Source organism: Canis lupus, chromosome 24, assembly GCF_011100685.1.
Source record: "Canis lupus familiaris isolate Mischka breed German Shepherd chromosome 24, alternate assembly UU_Cfam_GSD_1.0, whole genome shotgun sequence".
Classification (NCBI taxonomy): Eukaryota; Metazoa; Chordata; class Mammalia; order Carnivora; family Canidae; genus Canis; species Canis lupus.
In genome coordinates this window covers 19,710,260-19,738,015 of record NC_049245.1, presented here as the reverse complement: position 1 = coordinate 19,738,015, position 27,756 = coordinate 19,710,260, and the positions used below count along the sequence as shown (strand labels likewise).

General features: G+C 43.1%; 1 protein-coding gene across 2 annotated transcripts; it reads right to left on the bottom strand.

The window, feature by feature from the left end:
- Window positions 1-430: 430 nt before the first annotated feature.
- LOC119868972 (signal-regulatory protein beta-1-like) lies at window positions 431-26,812 on the bottom strand. 2 transcript variants are annotated; one of them, XR_005377679.1, is made up of 6 exons: window positions 26,653-26,812; window positions 10,936-11,289; window positions 8,750-9,070; window positions 7,814-8,152; window positions 2,171-2,346; window positions 431-1,639 (listed from the first exon to the last, which is right to left on the bottom strand). XR_005377679.1 is itself a non-coding variant. In XM_038571819.1 (6 exons), the coding sequence occupies exons 1-6, from the start codon at window positions 26,720-26,722 to the stop codon at window positions 1,620-1,622; spliced, it is 1,203 nt and encodes a 400-aa protein (XP_038427747.1). In that variant the 5' UTR covers window positions 26,723-26,809; the 3' UTR covers window positions 431-1,619. The 2 variants fall into 2 exon arrangements, 1 of the variants encoding a protein (XP_038427747.1); XM_038571819.1 differs by having other exon boundaries at window positions 2,171-2,269; window positions 26,653-26,809.
- Between the last annotated feature and the right edge of the window lie 944 nt (window positions 26,813-27,756).

Sequence of the window (27,756 nt, the reverse complement as noted above, 5' to 3'; positions counted from 1 at the left end):
ATAAAACACAAGCCTTTTCAGTGTTGCTAATGTTTCAAATGACCGTATATCAAGTAAACAATAGTTTTATTGTTTTTTAATTTCCCTATAACTTTCACAATAGATAGCTAAAGAGTTTTTCTATGTTTTGAAAAACATTTGTGAAGGTCACAGAAGAATCATTATTTTGCCCGTTGATTACTGAGTTAACGTTGCATGTTTCAGCCAAACAGTGATTGTTTCTGTCCCGCAATCTCCAACAAAATGAGCACTGGCCTCCATTTATTTTTTTATTTTATTTTTTATTATTTATTTATTTATTTATTTATTTACTTATTTACTTATTTATTTATTTATTCGGCCTCCATTTATCATGTCCGCTGACCATAAGTTCTAGGGAAACAATTCAATTCAGCTATGATCTATCAGAACACAGAGCAAGAGAAAGGAATTGATATTTTATAAGGGTGGTTTATGTAAGGGGCTTTAAATAAAGTGACATGTCAGCAGAACTTGAAAGAGGGAGAGACGGTCATGCAGATCCTTAGGGGGAGGAAACAGAGGAGACATATACTTTGACTTCCATTTTTAAGGAATCACTGTGGCTGAAACTAGAGGGCCTGCTAGAGAGGAAGCAATGGTCCAGGAACAGATGCTGGTGGCCAGGATCAGGGAGCAAGCAGCCCTGGGAGGGAACAGTGTGCAGACTCTGGGTAGAGCTCACTGGTGTGCGGGAGGAGGCTTACACTCACTCCTGAGAGTTTTGTGAGCTAATTGTGAAAGTGCTGGCAGCTTGTCATTGGCCACGTCGGAGTGTTGACACCACAGATGTCCATAAGCACTACAAATCAGGTTCTTTTCCTTTCTGGGAGTAGATTGTTTAACATTGGGACTTAGAATTCCAAAGGCAGAATTGAATGTGGTATATAATGAAAGGATATCAAGGATGGCTCCGGCCTCCTGGACTGCCAGCTGGTGTACATGAGCAGTGGGGTTGGGATGGCTGAAGGTGACAGAAGAGCTAACCTTTCAATCACTGGGAGGAAGGAATTTTCTCTCTGGGATTGAGGAATAGGACATGGAGGCAGAAGAAGGAGAATCATTTCTCTTCATAAGACCAGGATGGAATTCATTTCTGTTCAAGACACAATGGGGAACCTCACCAAGGCTGGGAAATCTGGGGCTTGGCAGGAATACGTCCTGAGAGTATGGACATGACTGTGTAGTTCATGGCCACAGTCCCCAGGAGATGGTTGAGATGCCTGATATGTGTAGATGTGAACTGTTCCTCATATTCCAGACATATGTCCTTACATAAGTCCCCAGAGCAAGTTCCCATGGATCCTGCTCAGGCCCAGGGATGAAGACCCAGTGCTGAGGGCAGAAGGACTGTGAGAAGGAGCCGCAAGATCTGTGGGTTGGCTGGCGTCTGGGGGAAGCAATGCATATGGAGCAGAATTGTGGAAGCGTCTAGTTGTTCCTTCTCTTAGGCTGGGCCTCTCAGGGAAGGAAGGAGGCAGCAGACACTGATGGTGGCGTGTGGCAGGGGAGGAGGAAGGAGGTGTGGGATCCATGTCCACATTTAATTATCTGCTCATCATTCCAGAAATGTTCCCCACGTGTCTGCTATGTCCTTGGTGCTATTTTCCTCCTGGGGCACCTGTTGTGGGAGGTCAGGCAGCCCCTGATATAGGACACTGCCACCTCAGGCTCTCCCCCAGGTTCTCACCCCCCTTCCCAATCCCATCCAGTCTGTCCCACAGAGGGTCAGCCAGGAGCCCTCCTCAGAGCAACTATCTGGCATCTATCAGCATCTCCTAGAAGCAGACTCCTTGTATCCTTAGAAGCCCTGCTCGATAATCTAGGGATGGTCTCCAAGGGATTCCTTGCACCCAGCTGCCCCTCACTCAGGCCCTCTGCCCACTCCCTTCCCAGAATCTCTAGGACTCTGTGCACACTCTTGATGGCCTTGAACCTCAACCACCAACTACAGCCCCCCACACACACACACTCCCTGGGATTGGGAACCTCCTGGAGGGTCCCTGAGATTTCTGAGGGCATCAAGGGACGTGTGTCACCTGCTCTTTACTCCAGATGGGTGCTGACCCTCTGTGCTCTGTGGGCTGCCCCTCTTCCTGACCTGGATCCTACTGGGACTGACCTTGGCCTGCCTTCCCTGACCCAAACTTACAGTTAGGTCCTTGCTTCCTGTGGGCATAGATGGCAGAGACAGTGATGAGCAGCAGCAGCTTTGGGCTCAGGAGGAGGGCTGTCAGCAGTGGAGCAGACACTGGGATTGAGGAGTAGGACATGGAGGCAGAAGAAGGAGAATCATTTCTCTTCATCAGACCAGGATGGAATTCATTTCTATTCAAGACACAATGGGGAACCTCACCAAGGCTGGGAAACCTGGGGCTTGGCAGGAATCTGGGTCTGGAAATGAAGGGATATAAGGCACCATATTAAGGAGCACCCTCTTTAATATGGCACCTGAGTGGCACCTGGGTGGCTCAGTGGTTGAGCATCCGCCTTTGGCTCAGGGCATGATCCCAGAGTCCTGGGATCGAGTCTTGCAACAGCTTCCCTGCAGGGAGCCTGCTTCTCCCTCTGCCTATGTCTCAGCCTCTCTGTGTGTCTCTCATGAGTAAATAAATAAGATCTTGAAAAAGCAGAAGAAGGGGCACCGTGGAGTCCATTCTGTGGGGCCTCCAATTATTCCATCTGGGTCGCCTGGGCCCCATCAACACTCTGAAAGTCATGAATCGCCCGTGCACTCAAGTTGAGGCAGAATTCAGAGTAAGATGTTCCTTATCTTCTCACCTTTCTCAGGATATTTCCCTCAAAGTCCTTCTTGAGGGAAGGAGTGGAGAGAATGGGGCTCAGTAACCTGTAAGTGTGGTTTACTAACCTAGTCCTTAAACACCATGGGTCAGGTCACATATCCTCTTTCTGAAGAGGGAATAAGCTCATAGTTGAAGGAGGGTCACAGAAAAGTGAGAAATCCCAGGCATTCCCTCATTGGTGTCTCATGGGATAACTCTGAGACCTTGTCCTTGGGCCAGGACAAGTTCAATACCAGGGTAATAAAAACAAATGTCAGCCCAGCCTTGAGTAGAGTGAGGACAGGTGTCATGAACAAGGTGAAGGCTGCCCTGCTTTGCTCCATGTGTGGGGCTTGATGACCTCAAGTTCTCATGTGCTGAGGGAGGCCTCAAGGTGGCCTGATCTCTTGAAACCTCCTGGGGAGGGAAGGAAATGGAGTCTAATGCTTAGGAGGGCATTTAAACACCATCCAGCCCACCTGGACCCCAGTACCTACACCAGCTGCTCTGTTTCTGTGGACATAGAGCTTGGGTCAGGAAGCACAACTTTATATTTGCCTTTTCACAATGACTGGCTTTTGCTGGTACACTACTCCCTCTGCCTGTGTCTCTGCCTCTGTGTGTGTGTGTGTCTCTCATGAATAAATACATAAATTTTTTTATTTTTATTCATTTTTTTTAATTTTTTTTAAATTTTTTATTTATAATAGTCACACAGAGAGAGAGAGAGGCAGAGACACAGGCAGAGGGAGAAGCAGGCTCCATGCACCGGGAGCCCAAGTGGGATTCGAACCCGGGTCTCCAGGATCGCGCCCTGGGCCAAAGGCAGGCGCCAAACCCCTGCGCCACCCAGGGATCCCCATAAATTTTTTTAAAATAGAAAAAAGGAAGCTGTTGAGAACACACCATATTTGCCCTTGGGTGCTGGAGGATGGTAGGTCACAACTGGGTCCCGACCTAGTGTTCTCTCAGTAGAAAGAGCTGCATTGCCCACTTTTGCACCTGCTTCTAGCAGGCACCTTGAAGTAGAGGACTGAAGAAGTGGAGGCTAAGTGGACACTAGCCTCTTCACTCCAGTTAAAACAACTCACAAAGAGCATCCCGATTGCCAACTCTCTCTGAGCTCCCCGTCTTGCTGTGCTAGATTGTGTTCAACATCTCCCTTTGCCAGTCCTGTCTCCTTCCCTCTCTCACACATATGGATTGGGCAGCATTTCAGAGTGAGCTTTACCCCTTCTCTTAGCATCTTGGAGTTTGCTTCCCAGGACACATGACATGTGGATCTTGTCTGGGAGGGGTCTGGAAAGCCAGCTCTAAAGTGCACATTTGGACCAGGATCTCTATCAACTGGCTGGCCAAGAGGGCCTCAGTCCTGGCAGGAGGTAGAGTAAGGTAGGTACCAGCTTGCTCTGCTATTGTCACTGCTGGAACCTCACTGTGGTGACCCCGGAAGGTGTAAGCATAGGAGGGGAGTGCCCTGGAATTCTGGAAATGAGTTGGTAATTATGAGAACTATGGGATTGGGTGGATGTTACTGGGCATCAACTCTTTGGAAAAGGACAATGCAAAGAGAAAGCTGATGAAAAAAACTAAAACAAAAGAAAGCCAAGTCCGACTGATCACACGTGAAAGGTTCTTGGGAAAGTCAGAACTTCTGGGCAACATTGTAGACTCTTACCTCCTACAGGCAAAGGGAAGAAAAGCTGAGGACATGATTGGGTTCAACATAATCCTAAGAGCATCAGTGCTACAAAGAGGATCGAAGTCTACAGCTACAGGGCACCTGCTGTGCCAGAACAGGGAACGTATTGGGGGAAATATGGGAGATTGATACGGAGATGTGGGATAAGGACTTCCGGGCCAAGGCATTCAAAACCCTCAGGACACTTGTGTCTGCTGAGGACAAAGTAGCAGCTTGGCTACTCATCTCCAAACACAGACTCTGAACCCAAAGAAAACACAACAAAAGGACACTAAATACTATGGAAAATTGGCTCTCAGTAGTCCTTGGAGAACAATGCCCAAACTGCAAAATCTCTGGGAGAAAAAAGGGAAAGCCACCAAATCCAAATGCACTACTCTTTACATGTTGCCCTCTCACGCTCACTTGCTCAGGAAAGGGCAAGTGCAGCAGACAAGGGTAGCTAGCCAAGGAGCCTGAGAGGTATTTAGAAATGCCACTCCCATATAAAATACAGCTAAAAGTAGAAAAATATTGGAAATGTGTCCTGCAGATCAGGACACAGAGGGGGTTTCCAAGTATGCTTGACCTAAGAGGGCTGGCCCAGAACCCCTAGAGTCTGGGAACAATTGGTACCTTAAATGGCAAGAAAGACTGTGTGGAAATTAGCTAGGGTTTTGAGTGGGTTTATCTTGGAGTACCTGAGCCGAGCCAACTTAATCACAGAGATCCTTACAAGTGAAAGAAGGAGGCAAGAGAGTGGGAGCAGGATGCATGACGACCACAGCAGAGGTCAGAGTGTGTGGGGGCCTCTGCCGAAGAGTGTGGCTGCCTCTAGAAGCTGGAACAGCAAGGACGCCCGCTCTCCCCCAGAGTCCCCTGAAAGAACACAGCCCTGCCATCCCATCTCTAGAATGGACGAAATAAATTTGTGTTCAAGCCACTATTCACTTGCTAACTATTATAGCAGTAATAGGAACCTAATACAGGGGGGTAGGGACATTTTAGGCCAACAAATGTGAATAAAGGGGAGAGGCTTGATGAAAATGCATAATTTGTGGGGGGCAAAGGCAAAAAAGAAGAAAGAAGTGCTGTTTCCAAATTGAGTGATGAAGAGAAGAAAGAACAATGGAGGAGGCAAACTTGGGTTCCTCACAAAGTACTAGAAAGATCAGAGGACTCAGAACCTCTCTCCTACTCTCCGAACCAGCCAACCAACCCCAAGCCCTAGGAACATACCTGGTCATGCTATGCTGAGAGAAGGGAGCTCTTTTAAGCTAGAAGTATTGTAAAATTCCTCAGTAACATAAACATGAACAAAAAGATATGCATCCTTATACCACACCCGTTGGTCCTGTGATGGCAGTGGTCACTGCCTTGGGATGTCCAGGGGAGGTGGCACCCTTGTACATCAGGGACACATAGGCATATCGTACTTGCGCCCAGAAGGCCAAGCCAGACAACCCCAATATCCATTTCGATCCTTAGCACACAGGAAACTTGTCAGTTCCAGACCACTGGAAGTATAAGAAGTAACAGCCTTGGTCTGAGCCTCGGGCAAGACCAAAGACAAAAACCCAACCCAGGTAGACCAGACATGATTATGTAGAGTTCTCTCTCCCTGCTCTCCTGGTTTAGTACAAGCTTGACCTCTGGAAATCACATGAGGTCCAAGCATAGGAGGGCCCTGGAGATGGAAGAGGAATGCAGGCACGATGGGTGCCCTGGACTGGAGGAAGAACACGGCTCCAGGTACCCTGGCTCCACATTCCTGACTCCACCAGCACAGAAGGAGGCCCAAGAGTGGCATTCGCACTAAGAAAAGTCTATACTCAATAATACCAGTTCCCATTTCAAAAAATGAAAAGAAGCAAAATAAACTCAAACAAGAAAAATGAGGGGAAAAAGCAATGAAATTGGAAAGAGAAACAATAGAGAAAAATCACTGAAACAAAAGCGGGTTCTTTGAAAAGCTCAATAAAATGAAAAACTTCTAACAATTCTGACAACAAAAAAAGAGACAAATGACATACTTGCAGTATCAGGAATGAAACGAGGTATCACCACAGACATCAAGGATAACAAGGTAACATTACGAGCAATCTATGGGCAGAACCTTGACACCGGAAAGGAAAAGGACCAAATTCCTCAAAAGCACAGCCTGGCACAAGCAAACAATATGAAATGAAGAATTTGAGTAGCCTTAGCTATTCAGATTCTTTTCAAAACAAAGAAAGAATTGTGGAGGCCCAGGGGTTTCACAGGAAATTTCCTCGAAGTATTTACAGATGAATTAAAACCAAGTTCGATGTGCAAAATAAACTTATAGAAGAAATGAGGAAAATATGAATACATACACCATTTGAGGTGATATTAGGGAATTATTCTTAATTGTCCAAGGTGTGTAACGGTATTGCTTTTGTAGAAAAACCAATGTCATTAATCACACGACCACACCATTATGAACTCCATTTGCAACTGGATGTGCACCCATGACTAGGTCATTACTGGACACAACGATGCAACTTCTGCATACATCTCGTATTAAGGGAAATCATTAGGTGTCCCCAACCTACCTCTCTCTACTCTCAGAGCCAGCAAGAACATGGACACTCGATGACCCAGTGCTGACTGAGCAGTGAAGACAATGCCATAGGGCATGTTAGAAGGATCATGGGCCTTTGAGAGGGACTCCAGAGCAGACTTCTGGAAACCTGGATCAACCTCCTCCTGATGTTACAGGAGAGAGAAATAAGAAATATTCTGATCATGGAAAGGGGACTCTCTACGCCCTTGAGTCAATGCCCTGCTGCTATAATGAACACATGTTTGTTGTACAAGTCTCTGACCTGTTTTAGGAACTCCAGTTTCCTTTCAATCGTTTTTCTCATCACCTAGTCTAAGGGCAAGAAATCTTTACCATCTGTCCCACTTTGCTCCCTGAGTCCCTTCTGAAAATTCCAAGGTCACAGGGTTGGTTGAAGCAGGAAAGGAGATCAGAAAAGAACTGGACATAAAGTAAATGTGCTGTAAGCGATCATGATTATTGATGCCCTGTTGTCCCAAATCGTGAGAGAGAGGAGGCCCATGCTGTGACTACCCATGGTCACCTAAAACTTAAAACTCCAGGTCCCCAGGGCTACCTTCCAGGATTTCAGAGAGGCTGGTACAGATACTTGCATTGGTAATGATGGAAAGTTCTAGAAGGGTAGAGACCACCCTTAGGTGAGAAAGAACTGGGGGCCGAGGTGGCTGGCCTGGCACAGTGACTTAATCACTGTGGTAAGGAGCAAAGGGGAGGGTGCTAGGAATAAGCTCACTGAGACCTCACCTTGGGTTTTCTGTGTTTTCTGGTCCTTTTGGGAGGCAGAGGCCACAAGGGTATAGTTTTTGGTGTCTGCAGGCTGCCCGTCATGCTGCACCTGGCAGGTGAACACCACATCTTCCCTGTGGGTGGATGAATTCACCAGGAGCCAGCTCGTCCAGTTAAAGGTCCCATCCTTGTTCTCTAGGAGGTTGGAGGCCACTGAGGGAGTTTCTGTTCGAGACACGTTTCCATTCTCCAACCAGGTCAGCTGTAGGCGCTGAGGGTAGAACTCCTCCACTTGGCAAATGACATAGATCTGGTCCCTTGCCGTGGGGTGCTGGGAAACCTCCAAGGTGGGCGGAACTGAAACAGCACAGAGCAGAAGCTCTGACCTTATGGAACAAACAGATCACAGGGGAGGGGCTGAAAACTTAGCTCCCACCACACAGCAAGGGAATCACCCAGAACACTGCCAGGCATGCAGCTGGTGCTCAAATACTGAGGGCAGTCTTCACATATGAATGACACCCCTAAGTACAGTGCCAGCACACAGTAGGTGCTCAAGGACCGATAGCTCCTATTAGGGCAAGAATGAGTGAAATCAAGACACACAGCCCCTGGCAGGCAGTTGGAATAGAATAACTGTAGCAAATTAAATGAAATCACCAAGCACGCGGTGGCTTGGATTACAGCAGGTGCTCAATAATTGGAAGCGCTATGGTAAAGTAAATGAGACTGCCTAGCACAGTGCTCGGCACGTGGTAGGTGTCTACTAGGCATCTGCCATGGAAACAGGGGAGGTGACTGTAGGTGACTGTACATGTAGGTGCAGGGTGACTGGGAGGGCCTGTGAGGAGTCAGACTCCAGGCAATGGAAGGCCAAGAGTAGAGAGTAGGGGAGGGGCAGGCTCCTAGGCTTGGGGGGAACCTGGGCTTGGGCTGAAGGTGAGGGGCGTCTACCTCGAAGGGTCTCAGACAAGTTGGCAGTCCCACGAAGAGGAGGGCCCCCCTGCAGGGTCACGTGGGCCACCTCGCAGATGACCTGGGAGCGAACGTCCCCCGGGGCCAGCACCAGCTTGGTTGTGCTAGAGATGCTGTAGGAAGCTTTGTCTTCATCTGGGTACACAATGGTCTGAGAGGCTGTCAGTTCATTCCCGTTTTTGAACCATCTCAGGGTGATGTTTCTGGGGGAGAAGCCATGAGACTTGCAGGTGAAGTTCACTGTCTGCTGAGGCGTGGCCCTGGCCGTGGGGCCGGACACCACGGGGGGAGAGGGTTTGGCTACAAGAGGAGCATCAATGAACAGTAAGCATGACTGTGGTCATCAGCACTAACCATACGTGTGTGACACTGTGGAGAAGCCTCAGCCCTCCTGATAGTGTGAGGAGGGCAGTGTCATCTCCTCATCAACAGAGGAGGACACGAGGTTCCAGAGCTGAACTGGGATTTGGGCCCAGGGGCTCAGGTGCAGTTCCAGGCCTGAGCTCAGAGTCCCTTCTGTCCTCTGCCAGGTGACTTTCCACCAATCTGGGCACAGGAAGGACATTTCTGATGGCTCTCACTCTTGGTATCCAAGGTTCCTCCCTCCCATTCTGGAAACCTCAGAGAGCCTGTGCAGCTTTCTTACAGAGGAAGCAGGGGCGGAGCAGGACCCCATGGAAGCCAGAACCAGGCTGGTTGGCTGACCAGAGGTGTGGCCATGGCACAGCAAGGCTCCCCCACTTGTGAAATGGGACAGCGGGCATTTCTCTTTCCCTGGGGTTGCAGTGAGGGGCAAGTGAGGCAATGATGCAGTTGTTTGGAATTTAACACAGAAATGCAGATGAAAGGAGCAGATGAATCAGAAAGTGACCTACAATTAAGTCAACCTCATTATAATGTTGAATCCCCCTGTGAATATTCTCCTCAAGCCCTAGTAAATGGAGCTGCTTGCCCCTGTGCAGAGCTTGGCTCTGGAAATTTTTCCCTATGATTTCCTTATCTGTAAAAATGAAGACAACTTTGTGAGAGAACCCCCCTGGATAGTCTCTGTCTATACCTCACCAAGGAACCAAACTATTTTCATCCGGGTACAAAGAGGTTACTCCGACCCCTTACTGCATCCCTAGGGACTTCCTGTGGCCTCCAGGCTTCTTGTCCACAACTGAGCAAGTGTCCCACTTTCCCTGCCCGACAGTGACACCATCCTCCTTTTCCTCTGAGTTTCTGCACTGCAAGCAATTATGGGGAAGGGTCCTTCTGGCTGCCAAGACTTGCTGACGCCACAGCAACAGAGGGAAGACGTGGGGTCCCAAGAACTGAGTTTAGAATAGGAACTCTTGCTCAAGGGACCTAAAACACCCTCCAGAAGATGCCCCCCAGTCGTCCTCAGGGGATGTGCCATTGGGAAGTTCTGTAATACTTGCACCATCAGGATGAAGCTACCTTCCCTGTCTCTGTCCAGGGGCTGTGGGGAGATTAAGTCACTATTTTGTGATTTAGAACTCGAATTGCATGAAGCTTTCTTTACAGACTCACAACATATGCCCAAACTCTGGCATCATTTCCAAAGTGAGATGTCAGAGTAAACATTGAGCCTGTGCCTCTTCTCACTGTGATTTTTCTGAAGCTGAAAGAAAGACATTGACCCGCCTCTCTGCCAAGGGGGCATTTATTGTCACTGGAAGGGAAGGGAACTTAAGCTTCATGAGAGAGAAGCTCTTGCCTGTTTTGTTCCCTGCTGCTTCCCCAGCACCCAGAGCAGAGCCTGCACACAACAGGTGCTCAATAAGTGCTGAGTAAAGAGAACAGTGATACATTGAGGGGAGTGCTCTCTGGAGCCAGGGTTGAGGTCAGATTTTGTGATTGGGTGAGTCACTCAGACTTTCATTCCCTTATCCCTGGAACCAGAGGGCTGGTCAGGATTGGAAAAGGTAAGAGCTGCGGAGCCCTCAGCCTGCGATTCTAGATTTTCCCACTATTTTCCCACTGGGCACTTTGAGCAAATAGCATAACATCTCTAGACCTCAACTTCTCTGATCTGTGGAAGGGGCTGAAATCAGGGGCACCCACTACAACACCTGATTCTTAGCGGTTGCCTAGACAATGGAGGGCATTCTTATTGACTTGTCACAACCAGGGGAAGAAGGATGTCATGCCATACCCACCACTCACGGTGACCAGGGTGCCTGGTCCAGACTTCAACTCCACATCGGGGTTTCCTTTCTGGAACTTCACACAATAGTAGGTTCCCGTGTCTGCTGGGGTGGTATTACTGATGCGGATGGAAAAGTCCATGTTGTTCCTCTTTGTAGAGTCTGAAACATTTGTTACTCGGGGGAAGTGGCCTCCTTTGTAATGGAAGATCAACTCCCGGCCTGGCCCGGTCCCCCTGAACCACTCAACCTTCCCAACAGGGATCAGGGAGGTCAGGGTGCAGCGCAGAGTGACTGTCTCTCCAGCCACAACAGACACTGACTTCTCAGGCTGGATCACCTGCAGCTCTGCCTCACCTGCCACACCTGGAGGGGAAACAAAGCAGTCATTTATCCATCCTTATGTGATCCTGCATGTTTCCTCAAGGGTTGATCCACAACAGCTCATTGACTGAGTGCACCCCGTGAGTGGGACGTGACTCGGCATGTTGCATGTACATGCATGCAGCCCTCAAAATGAGCTTATAAGGTGAGACCCTATCCGAAATGAGGAAACTAAGGCACAGAGAGACACAGTGGTGTGGCACACCAGGTCTGAGCGCCTCAACACTCTGGAAGCATCATACTTCACCAAAAGTCTCTGGGTGTCCACTTTCTAGCCTCATGAAAGTTTGTACTTTCTGATCCCTGGCATTCAGCAGGACCACGAGACTTCCTTAGACCACTGTGTGTGAGCTGAAGGGAACATGTATTTTCTGGGCTGTGCATTTAACTTCAAGAACCTCTGTGGACCAACTTTCCTCTTTCACATGCAAATCCCATGCTGAGGTCCCTTCCTTTGTCTGGATACTTGAGTGACAGTGATGGCAGAGCCTCCAATACACAAGGAACAGGTAGTTTAAATGAGAAGTAACACAACGTTTTAAATCTCTGGGATTTTTTTCCCATTCTGAAATCACATTATATTAGTTTCCAAATGCTGTTGTAACAAATTATTAAACATTTAGTGCCTGAAAACTGTATAAATGTAGTATCTTAAAATTCTGGGATCAGGAATCCAAAATTAGTGTTGTTGGGCTAACACCAAGGGTCAATCATGATGCCTTTCTTCCGGAGATCTCTTCCCTGCTTTTCCAAAATCTAGAAGCTGTCCACATTCCTTTACTCATAGTTCCCATATTCTAACATATCAAATTCTTGCCTCTATTCCCACTTCTCCTTTTCTAACTTTGGCTTTCCTGCCTCCTTCTTACAAAGACTCTTGAGACTATGTTGGGGCCATTTTGATAATCTAAAATAATCCCACATCAAGATTCATAACCACTTCTGCAAAATCTCCTTGGCTGTGTTAGAGAAAACTGTTCACAGGTTCTGGGTATTAGGATACGGACCTCTGTGCTAGGCCACGTTGACCACATGTCTTCCCAGGCAATTATAGAAACCAGTTAGTTAGATAACCTTTTGTATAGCACAGGCTGAGTGAGCAGGCAACTTACTAGAAGGACTATTCAAGCAGGGAGCTGATGAAGCTCTTTGTAAAATAAAACTAGAAATCAGTAACAGAAGAGGAAATCAATATTCTCAAATCTATTGAAATGAAACAACACACTCTTAATAAGCAAAAGGGTGAGGTAGGAATCACAGAGGATTTAGAGGACATCTTGAGATAAATGTAAATAGAAACACACACAAAAAAGAAAAAAGAGAAAATGGAAACACAACATGCCCAAACCTATGGTCTGAGGTGACAGCAGTGCCAGCCAAAATTTATAGGTGTAATGCTTAGATTTAGAGAGAGGCAAGATCACAAATCTATTAACAACTATCATTGTAAGACATTAGAAAAAGACGTGAAAAATAAACCCGAAGCCAGCGCAATGAAGGAAGTAAAGAAGACTAGAGATTTAAAAACTGTGCATAGAAAAACAAGAGGGAAAATAAAGAAACTCGAGTACCTTTTCAGAATGACCAACAGAGTTGACAAATTTGAACTAGATTGACTACAAAGAAAAGAGAAATGATTTCACTACCTAAAGTCAGAAATAAGAGGAATATATTACTAACCATTCGATAAAAATAAAGGGGATGCTAAAAGAATATCTCAAACATTGTACACCAATTAACCAGATATCCGAGATTAAATGGACAAATTTCGAGACACCCTCAACTTACTATGACTGAATCATGAACACATAGAGCTTCTGAATAGGATATCACTAGTAAAGGGACTGAATTGATAATCAAAAATCTCCCAACAAAGAAAAGCCCAGGACCATATAGCTTCATGAGAGACTCTTTCCAAAAATTAAAAAACAAACAAACACAAAACTAACACTAATCCTCTTCAAACTATTCCAAAAAATTTAAGAGGAAAAAAAGTCTCCTAAGTCATTTCTACTTTCTGAGACTCATCCTAGGGCAGCGTTATGCTGATAGCAAAGCCAACAAAGGAACTACAAGAAAACTGCACACCAATATCGTGTCTGAATATTGATGGAACAATGCTCAACAAAGCATCAGCAACACCAGTTCAACACCATATTAAAAGAATTATACACAATGACCAAGTGAAATTCCTCGTGGAATACAGGGATGATTCACACATGAAAATCAGACAGTGTAATAGACCAAATTTCAGAATTAAGAATACATGAACATGATATCTCATTTGATGCAGGAAAATCAGTCAACAAAATTAAAGATTTTTCATGATAAAAACAAGTAAACTACCAATAGATGGAAACTTCTATAAAACGATAAAGTAATACATGCAAAACCATAGCTGACATCGTTCTTCATGGGGAAAGTCTGAAAGGCTTTCTCTAAGACCAGGAACATGGCAAAAATGCCTACTTTCACCACTTGTATCAACACAATACTGGAGATTCCAGAAATGCAATTAGGCAAGAAAAATAAGTAAATAGCACTTAAACTGTAGAGGAATAGGTAAAACTATGTCTTTTGTACCTGACCTGATTTCATGAGTAGAATCCTAAAGATTCCTCACATAAACATAAACTGTTAGACTTAATAATTGATTCAGCTCATTTGTGTTATACAAAATCAATAGTCACGAACTAGGAGCGTTCTATATGCTAGTGATGAGCAACTCAAAAAGGTAATTCAGCAAACAATTCCACTTATACTAACATCAAAAAATATAAAATACTTAGAAGTAAATTTTTGCATGGACACAAAACACTGAAAAATGCAAAACATTGCTGAAAGAAATGAAAGAAGCCATAAGTAAATGGAAAAACATCCTGCATTGGTGGATTGGCAGACTTCATCAGGATTACCTAAAGCAATCTTGAGATTCAAACACTATCACTATCAAAATCAACATGGCTTTTTTTTTTTTTTTTTTTGCCAAACCGAAAATCCCCCTTCTAAAATTCATCTCAAGGGACGCCAAATCACCAAACAATCCTGGAAAAGAACATAGTTGGGGAACTCACACTTCTTTATTTGAAAATCTATTACAAGCTGTAATAATCATGGTACTGTGATACTGAGAATAGAATACAGATATACAACAATGGAATATAATAGAGACCCTAACAAACCCTCACATGTAAGGTCCAATGATTTTCAACAAGAGTGCCAAGACTATTCAATAGAGGAAGGAACAGCCTTTTCAACATAAGGTTCTAGGAAAACAAGATATCTAAATGTGAAGAATAAAATTGAACCCTTATCTTGCTCTACTTAGAAAAATGAACTCAAATTGGTTGAAAGGACTTAAGTGTAAGAGATAAAACCATAAACATCTGAGGAAAAACTATAGGCAAAACTCATGATATTGGATTTGACAGTGATTTCTAGGGCATGACCCCAAAAGCACACATAAGAAAATAAAAAATATATGAATTGGACTTTACCAAAATTAAAAGATTTTGTACAGCAGAAGACAATATCAAAAGTGACAAAGTAACTCAGAGAATAGGAGAAAGTTAACTCAGTGATGCAAAGCATATTTCTCACAATGGATTAATAACTAGCATTTAGTTCTTTAGAACTCATATAATTGAACAACCAAATAACAAAATGCCCAGTTAAAAAATGGAGCAAAGACTAGAATAGACATTTCTCCAAAGAAGGTATTCAAATAGTGAGAAAGCACATGACAAGATGTTGAAGATCACCAGTCATTGGAAAAATGAAAATCAAAACCACAGTGAGATATCTCTTCATTCCTTAGAATGGCTGGCTTTTATCAAAAACAAAACAATACAATACAATAAGAAATCAGAAAATAAAGGTTGACTAAGTTGTGGGGAAATTGAAACTCTTGTACATCATTGGTAGGATTATAAAATGGTGCAGCCACAGTAGAAATAATGGTGTTCTTCAAATTTAAAATATATAATTTACCATATGATCAAACAATTCAATTCTTAGGTAAATATCCACTAAATTATAAGTATGTAGTCAGGACATCAATGTTCACACCAGCATTATTCTTAATAATCGAAGGGTAGTAGAAAAAAATCATTTCCATCAAGTGATGAAGGATAAACAAAATGTTAATGTAGATATATTCGACGGAATATTACTCAGCCTTAATAAACTATGACATTCTGATATACTCTATGGGTAAACCTAAAAAATACTATTGTAAGTGATAAGCCATATACAAAAGGACAGATATATGATTCCAGTGACATGAAGTATTGAGAAAAGACAAATTCATACATACAAAAAAGTAGGACAGAGTTTACCAATAGTTGTAGCTGAAGAAGGAATGAGGAATTCTTGTCCAATGGATGGGGAGTGTCTGCTTGTGATGTTGAAAGAGTTCCTGAAATGTACAGTGGTGATGCTTTCACAATATTGTGAAAGCACTTAAGCCACTGAATTGTATCCTTAAGAATGGCTGAAACAGTAGATTTTATGTTACATGTATTTTAGCACAGTAAGAATTGTATGCTCACAGAAGGTAATCACCCCCATGTAAAGTTTTGTATTGGAAATAAATGGTTGGTGGGAAAAGAGAAAAGATATTTTCCAAAGGCTGGTAGATTTGAGAAACCTGCCCTTCAAGGGGGAGATAGAACCATGGGAGCCACAAAGCAGGGGAAACAGCAGGCTTCAAACTCATGTTCTGAAAAGAATTATGGGTGGCTGGCTATATCTGGACAATGAACTATGTGTTGAAGGGATCTGAGTCACCCTCAGGCAATCCTTTAATTGCAGCTGCAAGACTTTGCAGGTGGATTTCCGGTCTCAGTGACCAGCCAGTCTCTGGAGTCATCAAGAAATACAAAATCACTCCTTCTTCCTTGAAGTGTCCTAAAAACCAGGCAGAGACATAAATCAGAGGAGCAGCTGCTGTGGCTCCACACATACACCCAGGGTTCTTTTCTATTTCTTGGTTACTCCTCAGCGAGAACATTGTCATTCACCCTTGCTGAGTGGGAACTGGTAAAACCCATGCACTTAGCAGTTTGCAAGCATACATGTCTCCTCAGGAGGGCACATGCTGTTACAGGCAGGTTGCAGGCGTGGCAAGAACATCAGGTGGTGTGGTTTGTAAGTCTAGAGAAGAAGATTGGGATCAAGAAACTGAACTGCTGGGGATCCCTGGGTGGCGCAGCGGTTTAACGCCTGCCTTTGGCCCAGGGCGCGATCCTGGAGACCCAGTATCGAATCCCACGTCAGGCTTCCTGTATGGAGCCTGCTTCTCCCTCTGCCTATGTCTCTGCCTCTCTCTCTCTCTCTCTTTCTCTCTCTGTGACTATCATAAATAAATAAAAATTAAAAAAAACAGAAACTGAACTGTTAAGATAAAAAGGGGAAGAAATAGGAATGTGTGTTGGATGGTAAAATGGAGAGAATATTGGAGGACAAAGGGAAGAAGATTGCGAGGGTCAAGAGGACCCAGTGAAAGGTGAAAATCTGTCATTTTGTATCTATAAAGTTCACATTTCTACCTCTAGCCCAGGCCTTGCTCCTGACTCCAGATTTGTGTGTCCAACCAGCCTCTTGACATTTTCCTTAGATAGAAATCAACCTATCACAGTTAATATTTCCCAAACTGAACTCCTCAATTGCCTCCACATTCTTGCACATTTCCCAGACGCTCAAGTCCCAAGGCCTTGGAGCTTTTCTTTCCCACCCCAAATCCTACATATCAGGAAATCCTGACCTCTCCTTCTGCATGGACCACCATCTGACCTCTTTCCCCTTTCTCTTGGCTGCTAGCTTGCTCAAGACTTTTCCTCGTTTGCATGAACACAATGAGCTCTTGAATGCTCTAGTTGCTTCTGTCTATGCCTTTCTACACCAAATACTAGAATAATTTAGAACTCATATGGGATCGCATCACTTATTCTTCCAAACCTTGTAATGGCAACCATTTCAGTCAGAGTCAATGCCCAAGTCCTTGAATAGAGCCAGAGGATTCTACTCTCATGCTGTTCCCATGCTGTTCAGCAAGGTTCTTCCCCCAGAAAATCATGGCCAACCTTCTTATAATCTGTGCTCGGGATCCCTGGGAGGCGCAGCGGTTTGGCGCCTGCCTTTGGCCCAGGGCACGATTCTGGAGACCCGGGATCGAATCCCACATCAGGCTCCCAGTGCATGGAGCCTGCTTCTCCCTCTGCCTATGTCTCTGACTCTCTCTCTCTCTCTCTCTCTCTGTGACTATCATAAATAAATAAAAATTTTTAAAAAATTAAAAAAAAAAAAAGTTTAATCTGTGCTCTATCTCCCTTCTCACGATGGCCACTCAGGCACCTGTGTAAATACATCCCACCATGAAGATTCTCTCATTGTCTTATCCAGATGTTCTGTCATGTTTTTTTCCCTTAATACTCAAAAGTTGCTGAATGCAATGTTATTTCCGATTTGTTATGTCTATTGTTTCCTGTCCTTTCCTCCATTATGACATACATTCCATGAGTGCTACTACTTTGTCTCTTCTATTCACCAGTGTGCCCTATGTTCATGTAATACTCCTTGTTGCTTAGTATGTGTATAGTAAACATTTGTGCAATGTGTGAAGAGTGCAATGTGACCATGTTCTGAGACCCTGAGGTCTATCTTCATTGGAGAATTTCTCAGGGAGTTACATCAGAATCTGAGTTTCCCACATGCATGGCTTGGGAGAAACAACTATTTGCATATACCCAGGAAACAGAAGAGTCTGAGAGAAGCAAACCACAAATGCTTTTCTCCACACTCCACCCTTCCCACACTGTTTGGCAGATCTACAGGAATCTCATGGGATGGCAGTGGGGCTGTAGGCTTTGAGAAGATCAATGCCTAGGCCCATGAGATTTAGCATCAGATTGCCTAAAATCACTCATACCCCTCCCATGTACCATTGAGGGATTTGGACCTTTGCCTGCCTCCTCTTCTTATCTGTAAGATAGGAGGGACAAGAATGTCTAGCTTGGATACTAATATCACATGACATAAGAGACGTAGGCATTTCCAGGTGTGTGTGCTACATGGTGAGTGTTCAAGAAATTGGACACTTATTCCTCATGAGATTTCCTGACATGGAGGCATCAACCAACATCAGATAATTGGGATTGGGACGTAGATAGGATATAATTATAGATGCAGATCATACAGTCAGTAGGCTCCACAATGTTTTATCCTTCTTTCCCCTCTTCCCACCCAGATCCTACATGAAGGGGGATCTGCAGAGTAGTAATGCACAAAGTTCTAGTCATTTGGTCAAGAGAGAAACTTGCTTTACTTAAGAACTTAGTAGAGGGTGAGCAATAGGTTTAGACAATTCAAAAAAGTGAGTAGCTGAGAGACAAGGATCCAAATATCTGTTCAGTGTTCATTTCGTGGAGACTAGACATGCTATGAAGAAAAAAAACAAAATGTTTTCAAAAATCCCAGGTGTGGACTTCTACAGAGGTAGAATGACAGAAGGGGAGGGGACCCTAATTTTGTTGGTTCCTGGAATTCATCTAGATGGTTATCAAGTCATTCTGAGCACATGTGAAATCAACTAGAGATCTGAGAAATGAATTGCTGCAATTCTACAAATAGAATAATGACCACTTTTTGCAAGGTAGGAGGTGCAGTGATGTGAATCCAGGGTGATATGTGAGAAGATAAATTGGGAGGAGAAGGAGCCTCCATAAGCCAGGTACCAGAAAGTGATATAGCAGTGGAGCACAAAGTTGGAACTTTTAGAAGTCTGTTCCAGTGCTCCTTTCTGAAAGGCTCAGGTGGTGAATGGGGCTGAATCCTAGGTGGGACTGGGACGTCAGGATCCCCGGGGTCACAGGAATAACAGGGAAGGCAGCAGAGTTTGCAGGCATCAGAGTGGGGAAGCCTATTGCAAACAGCATGCCCAGGAGTGGGCTTTCGGCTAGGTGTTGCCATAAACAATGAATGGTGGCATGGTCGGTGACCACTCTCCAAGCAAGGGCCCAGGAAGCTGCAGAACCCCATGAAATTCCCTTCTTCCCCAGGAAGAATGGTGGGTATCAGAGTAGTCCCTAAAATTTGAGACTTCAAATGATGTTGCCCTCTGAGATATAAACACTTGGTAACAAGCTGGGTGAACACAGAGTGTGGATAGAAACTAAGGAGAAAAAAGTGATTGCTTTTCCCTGATGGTGGATTGAAGAATGGGGGCTACAATCTTTCAGCTCTGGGGCTGGAGTAGGGTTGACACCATTTCAATTTTTATCCCCTAAAAGGCATGCAAAGCCTTCAGAGAACAAAATCCACATAGAAGAATCCTTAACCTGGTCCCCTGGCAAGGATGGTGTAATTCCACCAGAGCAAGGACACTCATGAACCAACGCAACAGGCGCCTCCCCCAGATCAGTAGGGACATCTGGCTAATACCAAGTTTGCCAATCATACAGAACTGCAAACCTCTAGTTCTTGGGAAAAACAGTATATAGCATTCGTGGTTTTCTTCTTTTCTTTACTCTATTTTTTTTCCTTTACAGCTATTTTCTTATTATATCAATTTTTAAGGTCTTTTTTTAAGTCTGATTTTTACATATACAGGGGATCCCTGGGTGGCTCAGCGGTTTGGTGCTTGCCTATGGCCCAGGGCGTGATCCTGGATTCCCGGTGTCGGGTCCCAAGTCAGGCTCTGGGCATGGAGCCTGCTTCTCCCTCTGCCTGTGTCTCTGTCTTTCTCTCTCTATGTGTCTTTCTTGAATAAATGAATACATAAATTTAAAAAATTTACATTTACTTAATATATTTTTTTTTCATTTTTCATTTCCTTTCATTGTATTCCATTTTATTTTTGTATACATATTTTTCCTTCTTTCCTATTTTGGGATCTAGTTTCTTCTAACAAATCGATCAAGATACATCCAGGATCTAGTTTATTGTTGTGTTCTATTTCACTTCTTCTTTGATTTCTCTCTCTCTCTCTCTCTCTCTCTCTCCTTTCTATTGTCTTTTGATTTGTTTGTATTTTTCTGGTGTGGTTGGTGTTTTTGTATTTTCTCCCTCTTTCATCTATTCTTTTCTGGACATAATGACAAGACGGCCAAACTCACCACAAAACAGACAACAAGAGGCAGTGCATACTGCTAGAGATTAAACCAACATGGGTATAAGTACGATGTCAGTACTAGAATTCAAAATAGTGATTCTAAAGATACTAGCTGGGCTTGGAAAAAAAAATATAGAGGACACTAGAGAATCCCTTACTGGAGAAATAAAAGAACTAAAATCTAATCAGGCTGAAATTTGAAAAGCTACTACTAATAGATATATGGTCAAAAATGGAGGCTCTAACTGTGAAGATAAATGAGGTAAAAGAGAGAATTAGTGATATAGAAGGCAAAATGATAAGAGAATAAGGCAACTGTGAAAAAGAGAAAAACAGCTACTAGATCATAAAGAGAGATCAGTGATACTGTAAAGGAAAATAATATTAGAATAATATTAGAATAATAGGTCGCAATAGGAAGAGGAGAAACAGAGAGCAGAAAGTGAGACAGAGAGAGAGGCAGAAGTTTTATTTGAACAAATTGTAGTTAAGAACTTCTGTAATCTGGAGAAGGAATCAGGCATTCAAGTCTAGGAGGCACAGAGAACTCCCCCTCCAAATCAATAAAAATAGGTCAGTACCTCAACATATAATAGCAAAACTTACAAATCTCAGAGAGAAGGAAAAAACCCTGAAAGCAGCTCAGAACAAGAGGTCTGAAACCTACAAGGGTAGAAACGTAAGGCTAGCTGCAGACCTGTCCGTAGAGACCTGGCAGGACAGAAAGTACTGGCATGATATATTCAAGATGATAAATGAGAAAAATATGTGGCCAGGAATACTTTACCCAGAAAGGCAGTCAATCAGAATAGAAGGAGAGATAAAGAAATTCTAGGACAAACAGAAACCAAAGGAATTTGTGAACACTAAACCAGCACTGCAAGAAATATTAAATGGGAGTCTTGGAGCAAAGAGAGAGCCCAAAAGTAACATAGACTAGAAAGGAACATGGATAATCTAAAAAAACAGGGAGTTTACAAGTAATACAATGGAACTAAATTCCTATCTTTCAATAATAACTCTGAATATAAATGGGCTAAAAGCCCCAATCAAAAGACACAGGGTATCACATTGGATGAAAAAGCAAAACCCATTGATATTGTGTCTGCAAGAGACTCATTATAAACCCAAAGACACCTCCAGATTGAAAGTGATGGGGTGGAGAACTGTTTATCATGCTAATGGACATTCAAAAGAGAGATAGGGTAGCAATCCTTATACCAGACAAGCTAGATTTTAAACCAAGAGATGATGAAGGACAATATATCATAATTAAAGGGTCTGCACAACAAGAAGATTCTAAATATTTATGCCCCTAATGTGGAAGAGGCCAATTATATAAAACAGTCAATAACAAATCAAAGAAACACATTGGTAATAATATAATATTAGTAGGGAACTTTAACACCATACTCACCAAATATAATATTAGTAGGGAACTTTAACACCATACTCACCACAGTGGACAGATATTCTAAACAGAAGATCAACAAGGAAACAAGGTCTTTGAATGACACACTAGACCAGATGGACTTCACAGATATTTTCAAAGCATTTCCTCCTAAATCAACAGAATACTCATTTTTCTAGAGTGCACATGGAACACTCTCTAGAATAGATCATATACTGAGTCATAAATCAGGTCTCAACTGGTGCCAAAGATTGGGATCATTCCCTGCATATTTTCAGACCACAATGCTTTAAAGCTTGAACTAAATCACAAGAGAAAATCTGGAAGAAACACAAATACACGGAGGTTAAAGAGATTGAATGGGTCAACAAGGAAATTAAAGATGAATTTTTTTTAATTCAGGGAAACAAATGAAAATGAAAACACAAGAGTTCAGAACCTTTGGGATGCAGTAAAGGTGGTCTTAGGTGGGTTGTATATAGTAATACAGATCGTTCTCAAGAAATATTAAAGTCTCAAATACACAACACAACCTTACATCTAAAGGAGCCAGAGTAAGAACAGTGAAGAAAACCTGGCCCCAGCAGATGAATAGAATTAATAAAGATTAGAGGACTCCTAACTCTGGGAAACTAACTAGGGAGGGTGGGAGGAGAGGTGGGTGGGGGGTGGGGGTGACTGGGTGATGGGCACTGAGGTGGGCACTTGACGAGATGAGCACTGGGAATTATTCTATATGTTGGCAAATTGAACACCAATAAAAAATAAATTTATAAAAGAAGATTAGAGGAGAACTCAATGAAATAGAAACCAAAAGAACAGTAGAACAGATTAATGAAACTAGGACATGATTCTTTGAAAGAATTCATAGGATTGATAAACACCTGGCCAGACTTATCAAAAAGAAAAAGGAAAGGAACCAAATACAGAAAATCATAAATGAAAGAGGAGAGCTCACAGCCCACATTGAAGAAATACAAACAATTATAAGAACATATTATGAGCAACTATATGCCAACAAATTAGGCAATCTGGGAGAAATGGACACATTCCTACAAACATATAAACTACCAAAACTGAAACGGGAAGAAATAGAAAAACTGAACAGACTCATAACCAGGAAAGAAATTATAGCAGTAATTAAAAATCCCCCAACAATCAAGAGTTCAGGACCCAACAATCTCCCAGCAGAATTCTACCACATATTTAAAGAAGATTTCATAGCTATTCTCCTGAAACTGTTTCAAAAAATAGAAATGGAAGGAAAACTTCCACACTTGTTCTATGAGGCCAGCATTACCTTGATCCCAAAACCAGACGAAGACCCCCACCAAAAAGAAGAATTACAGACCAGTATCCCTGATGAACATGGATGCCAAAATTCTCACCAAGACGCTAATAATAATAGGATCCAACAGTACCTTAAAAAGATTATTCATCCTGACCAGGTGGAATTTATTCCTGAGCAGCTAGGGTGGTTCAACATCAGCAAATCAATCAATGTGATTCATCACATTAATAAAAGAAAGGACGAGAACTGGGATACCTGGGTGGCTCAGTTAGTTAAGTGTCTGCCTTCAGTTCAGGTAATGATCTTGTTGGGATCCTTAGAATGAGCCCCATGTTGTGCTCCCTGCTCAGCGGGGATCCTGCCTCTTCCTTTCCTTCTGTCACTCCTCCTGCTTCTGCTATCTCTCTCAAATAAACAAATAAACTTTTTAAAAAAATAAAGGACAAGAACCATATGATCCTCTCAATAGATGCAGAAAAAGCATTTGACAAAAGATGGCATCCTTTCCTGATTAAAGCTCTTTGCAGTGTGGGGATCGAGGGAACATACCTCAATGTTATAAAAGCCATATGTGAAAAATCCACAGCAGATATCATCCTCAATGGCAAAAACTGAGAACTCTTCCCATAAGGACAGGAGCAAAACAGGGATGTCCATTTTCACCACTGTTGTTCAACATAGTACTGGAAATCCTACCTCAGCGTTCAGACAACAAAAAGAAATAAAAGGCATCCAAAGTGGCAAAGAAGTCAAATTTCACTCTTCGCAGATGAAATGATACCTTATGTGGAAAACCCAAAAGACTTCTCCCCAAAGTTGCTAGAACTCATGTAGGAATTCAAGCAGCAGGATATAAAATCAATGCACAGAAGTCAGTTGCACTTGTATACATTAACAATGAGACAGAAGAAAGAGAAATTAAGGAGTTGATCCCACTTACAATTGCACCAAAAACCATAAAATACCTATGGATAAACCTAACCAAAGAAGTAAAGAATCTTTACTCTGAAAATTATAGAACACTTATAAAAGAAATTGCAGAAGACACAAAGGATTGGAAAAACTTTCCATGCTCATGGACTGGAAGAACGAATATTGTTAAAATGTCTGCTACCCAAAGCAATCTACATATTCAATGCTATCCTTATCAAAATATCATCAGCATTTTCCACAGAGCTGGAACAAATAATCCTAAAATTTGTGTGGAACCAGAAAAGACCCTGAAAAGCCAAAGGAATGTTGAAAAAGAAAACCAGAGCTGGAGAAATCACAGTTCTGAACTTCAAGCTGTATGACAAATCTGAGATCATTAAGACAGTATGGTACTGGCAGAAAAACAGACACATAGATCAATGGGACTGAAGTGAGAGCCCAGAAATGGACCCCCAACTCTATGGTCAACTAATCTTTGATATTTTGATCTTTTACCTACCGACAGAAAAGAATATCCAATGGAAAAAAGTCTCTTCAACAAATGGTGTTGGAAAATTGGACAGACACATGCAGAAGAATGAAACTGGATCATTTTCTTACAGATACAGAAAAATAAACTCAAAATGGATGAAAGACCTAAATGTGAGACAGGAATCCATCCAAATCCTAGAGGAGAATACAGGCAGCAATCTCTTTGACCTCAGCCACAGCAATTTCTTGCTAGACACACCTCCAAAGGCAAGAAAAACAAAAGCAAAAATGAACTATTGGGACTTCATCAAGATAAAAAGTTTATGCACAGCAAATGAAACAGTTAATAAAACTCAAAGACAGCTTACAGAATAGAAGAAGATATTTATAAATGCCTTATCAGATAAAGGTCTAGTATCCAAAATCTATAAAGAACTTGTCAAATTCAACACCCCCAAAAAAATAATCCAGTCAAGAAATGGGCAGAAGACATGAACACATATTTCTCCAAAGAAGGCATACAAATGGCCAACAAACATGTGGGAAAAATACTCAGCAGTACTCCACAGCAGAGAAATGCAAATCAAAACCACAATGAGATACTACCTCATGGCAGTCAGAATGGCTAAAATTAACAAGTCAGGAAACGACAGATGTTGGCAGGGATGCAGAGAAAGGAGAACCCTCTTATTGGTGGGAAATTCAACCTGGTGCAGCCACTCTGGGAAACAGTGTGGAGGTTCCTCAAGAAGTTAAAAATAGAGCTACCCTACAACCCAGCAATTACACTATTAGGTATTTACCCAAAGGATACATAGTGATTCGAAGGGGCACCTGTACCCCAATGTTTCTGGCAGGAATGTCCCCAATAGCCAAAACATAGAAAGAGCCCGGTTGTCCATGGACAGATAAATGGATAAGGAAGATATGGGGTATATATACAGTGGAATATTACTCAACCATCCAAAAACTGAAATCTTGCCATTTGCAACGATGTGGGTTGAACTAAAGGGTATTATGTTAAGTGAAATAAGTCAATCAGAGAAAGACAGTTATATGATCTCACTCATATGTGAAATTTAAGAAACAAAACAGAGAATAGGAGTAGAGAGGGAAAATAAAATAAGACAAAATCAGAGAAGGAGACAAGCCACAATAGATTCCTAACTCTAGCAAACAAAATGAGGGTTGCTGGAGGGGAGGGGAAGAGGGGCGTGGGGTAAGTGGGGGATGGGCATTAAGGAGGGTATGTGATGTAATGAGCACTGGGTGTTATATGCAACTGATGGTCACTAAATTACCTCTGAAACTAATAACAAAGTATATATTAATTATTGGTTTTAAATTAAAAAGAAAAAGAAAGATAAAAATCCTGCATGTGTAAGCAAATCCATGTATGTAGCCTTCCTCACACACACGCACACATAAGTGCATTCCCAAGTATATACAATGTGTGGCCTAGCATGCTAGTATGCAGATCATTTTGAGGATTAAATGAAATGTTAATACATGTTAAAGTTCAGTAAAAAATTTGGCATATAGGAAATATCTAACACATCATTCACAAGTTTGGAAGTACACAGAGCAGAATTGGAACTCTAGAGACCCCTGAGTATGATAAGTGATGGCTCTTCTTCTGTTTGCCTCTCTGTATTTTCTGATGTTTCTGCAATTAGCCTCCACTAAGAACAAAATAGCATAACGTGGTTAACAGAATGCTCTATGGAGCTGGGTGGCCTGGACATGAATCCCAGCTGGGCCACTCTGACTTAGATAAGTGAAATTGGGCCCATTGCCCTCTCTGCCTCAGGTTCCCCATCTACAATCAGGAGGACTATCTGAGCTACCAGGCAGGGTATTGTGAAGATTAGATCAATGAACACACACAATGTTGTCATTGTCATTGTTATCATTGTCTGTTTGGACACCTCTGGTACCCAGCTACAGGTGATGGATCCATAGAGGAAATGCTCAGATCCCTTATTTCATGCTCTCAGATGACACCCAGTTCTTGGCCTCATGTGACAGGCCTGATAGCATATCTGTGCATACTTAGAGGCCTTCAATGTCCAGGAGCAAGGGAAACTGAGGGGGCAGGGAAAGGGGAATCTCCCCCACAGCAATGCTCACCTGTGAGTCCCAACAGCAGAGCCAGCAGCAGGTAAGCAGGAGGGCTAGGTCCGGAGGCAGAAGTTGACATTGTGGAGGCCAGAGGACCCTGCTCCGTACAAATGTGTGTTCTGGGGAGAACGGGCCTCTGTTCTCTCTGCCCCTCTTGTGAAATAAGAGGAAGCATCTATGATCCAGTGACATAGCTGTGAGGCCACATTCTGCTTCTGGATTGTGAAACCGAAGTCAGGCAGACAAGGCCTCACAGGGTGAGGAGGGCCTCTTCTTATGTTTCAGAGAGAGTGGACAGATTAGTAGAAATGATGCTTTCTGCCCTCCTGGGGCATCTGCTCTCTGCATTTGGCCTCTCCTCCAATCTTGAGGTCTTCAGGGAGATCCTCCACTTGGGAGCCCCAGGCCAAGAAGGATCTATGGTTGGTGGCTGTGTCCCAAACTCCTGAGCCCAGAACACTTGAGGGTGACTGGCTTGTGGCCTCATTCTGCACCAGCCTCCACCAAGAACTACTCAGTTGGAGGTAGGAATGGGTTCATCAGGGACTTAAAAATTTGAGGATTGAATGAGGTCTGCTCCAGAAATGACTCCCTATTCCAACCCTTTATTGATGGAACTGATAAAATTTCACCCCAATGCACAGTGCAGTGTGGACCTCAGAGATTGTATGTGCTTGAGGCACCTGGCTGGCTCACTTGGTGAAATGAGCAACTTTTGATCTCAGGTTAGTGAGATGGGTGTAGAAATTACTTTAAAAAGAAATAAAATCTTAAAATAAAGAGAAGTTGTATGTGCTGTCTCCAACAAAATGCATCATTTCCTCCATTCTTTCAGGAGAGGAAGTGTTTTCTATGTCCCAGAAATCATACTCCCAGGCATTTATCTGAGCTAAATGAAGACCATGGCTTCACGCAATCTCTGCATAAATGTTTAGATAAGCTTTCTTTGTAATGGGAAATACTGGAAACATGCAAAATATCCAGTGAGAAGTGATTGGTTGAACCAACTGTGCTGCATTCCTATGAGGATGTATTATTCAGCAATAAAAAGGAATAATGTATTTACATGTGCACAGCTTGTAAGTTTCCAAAGGCATTATGTTACATTAATCA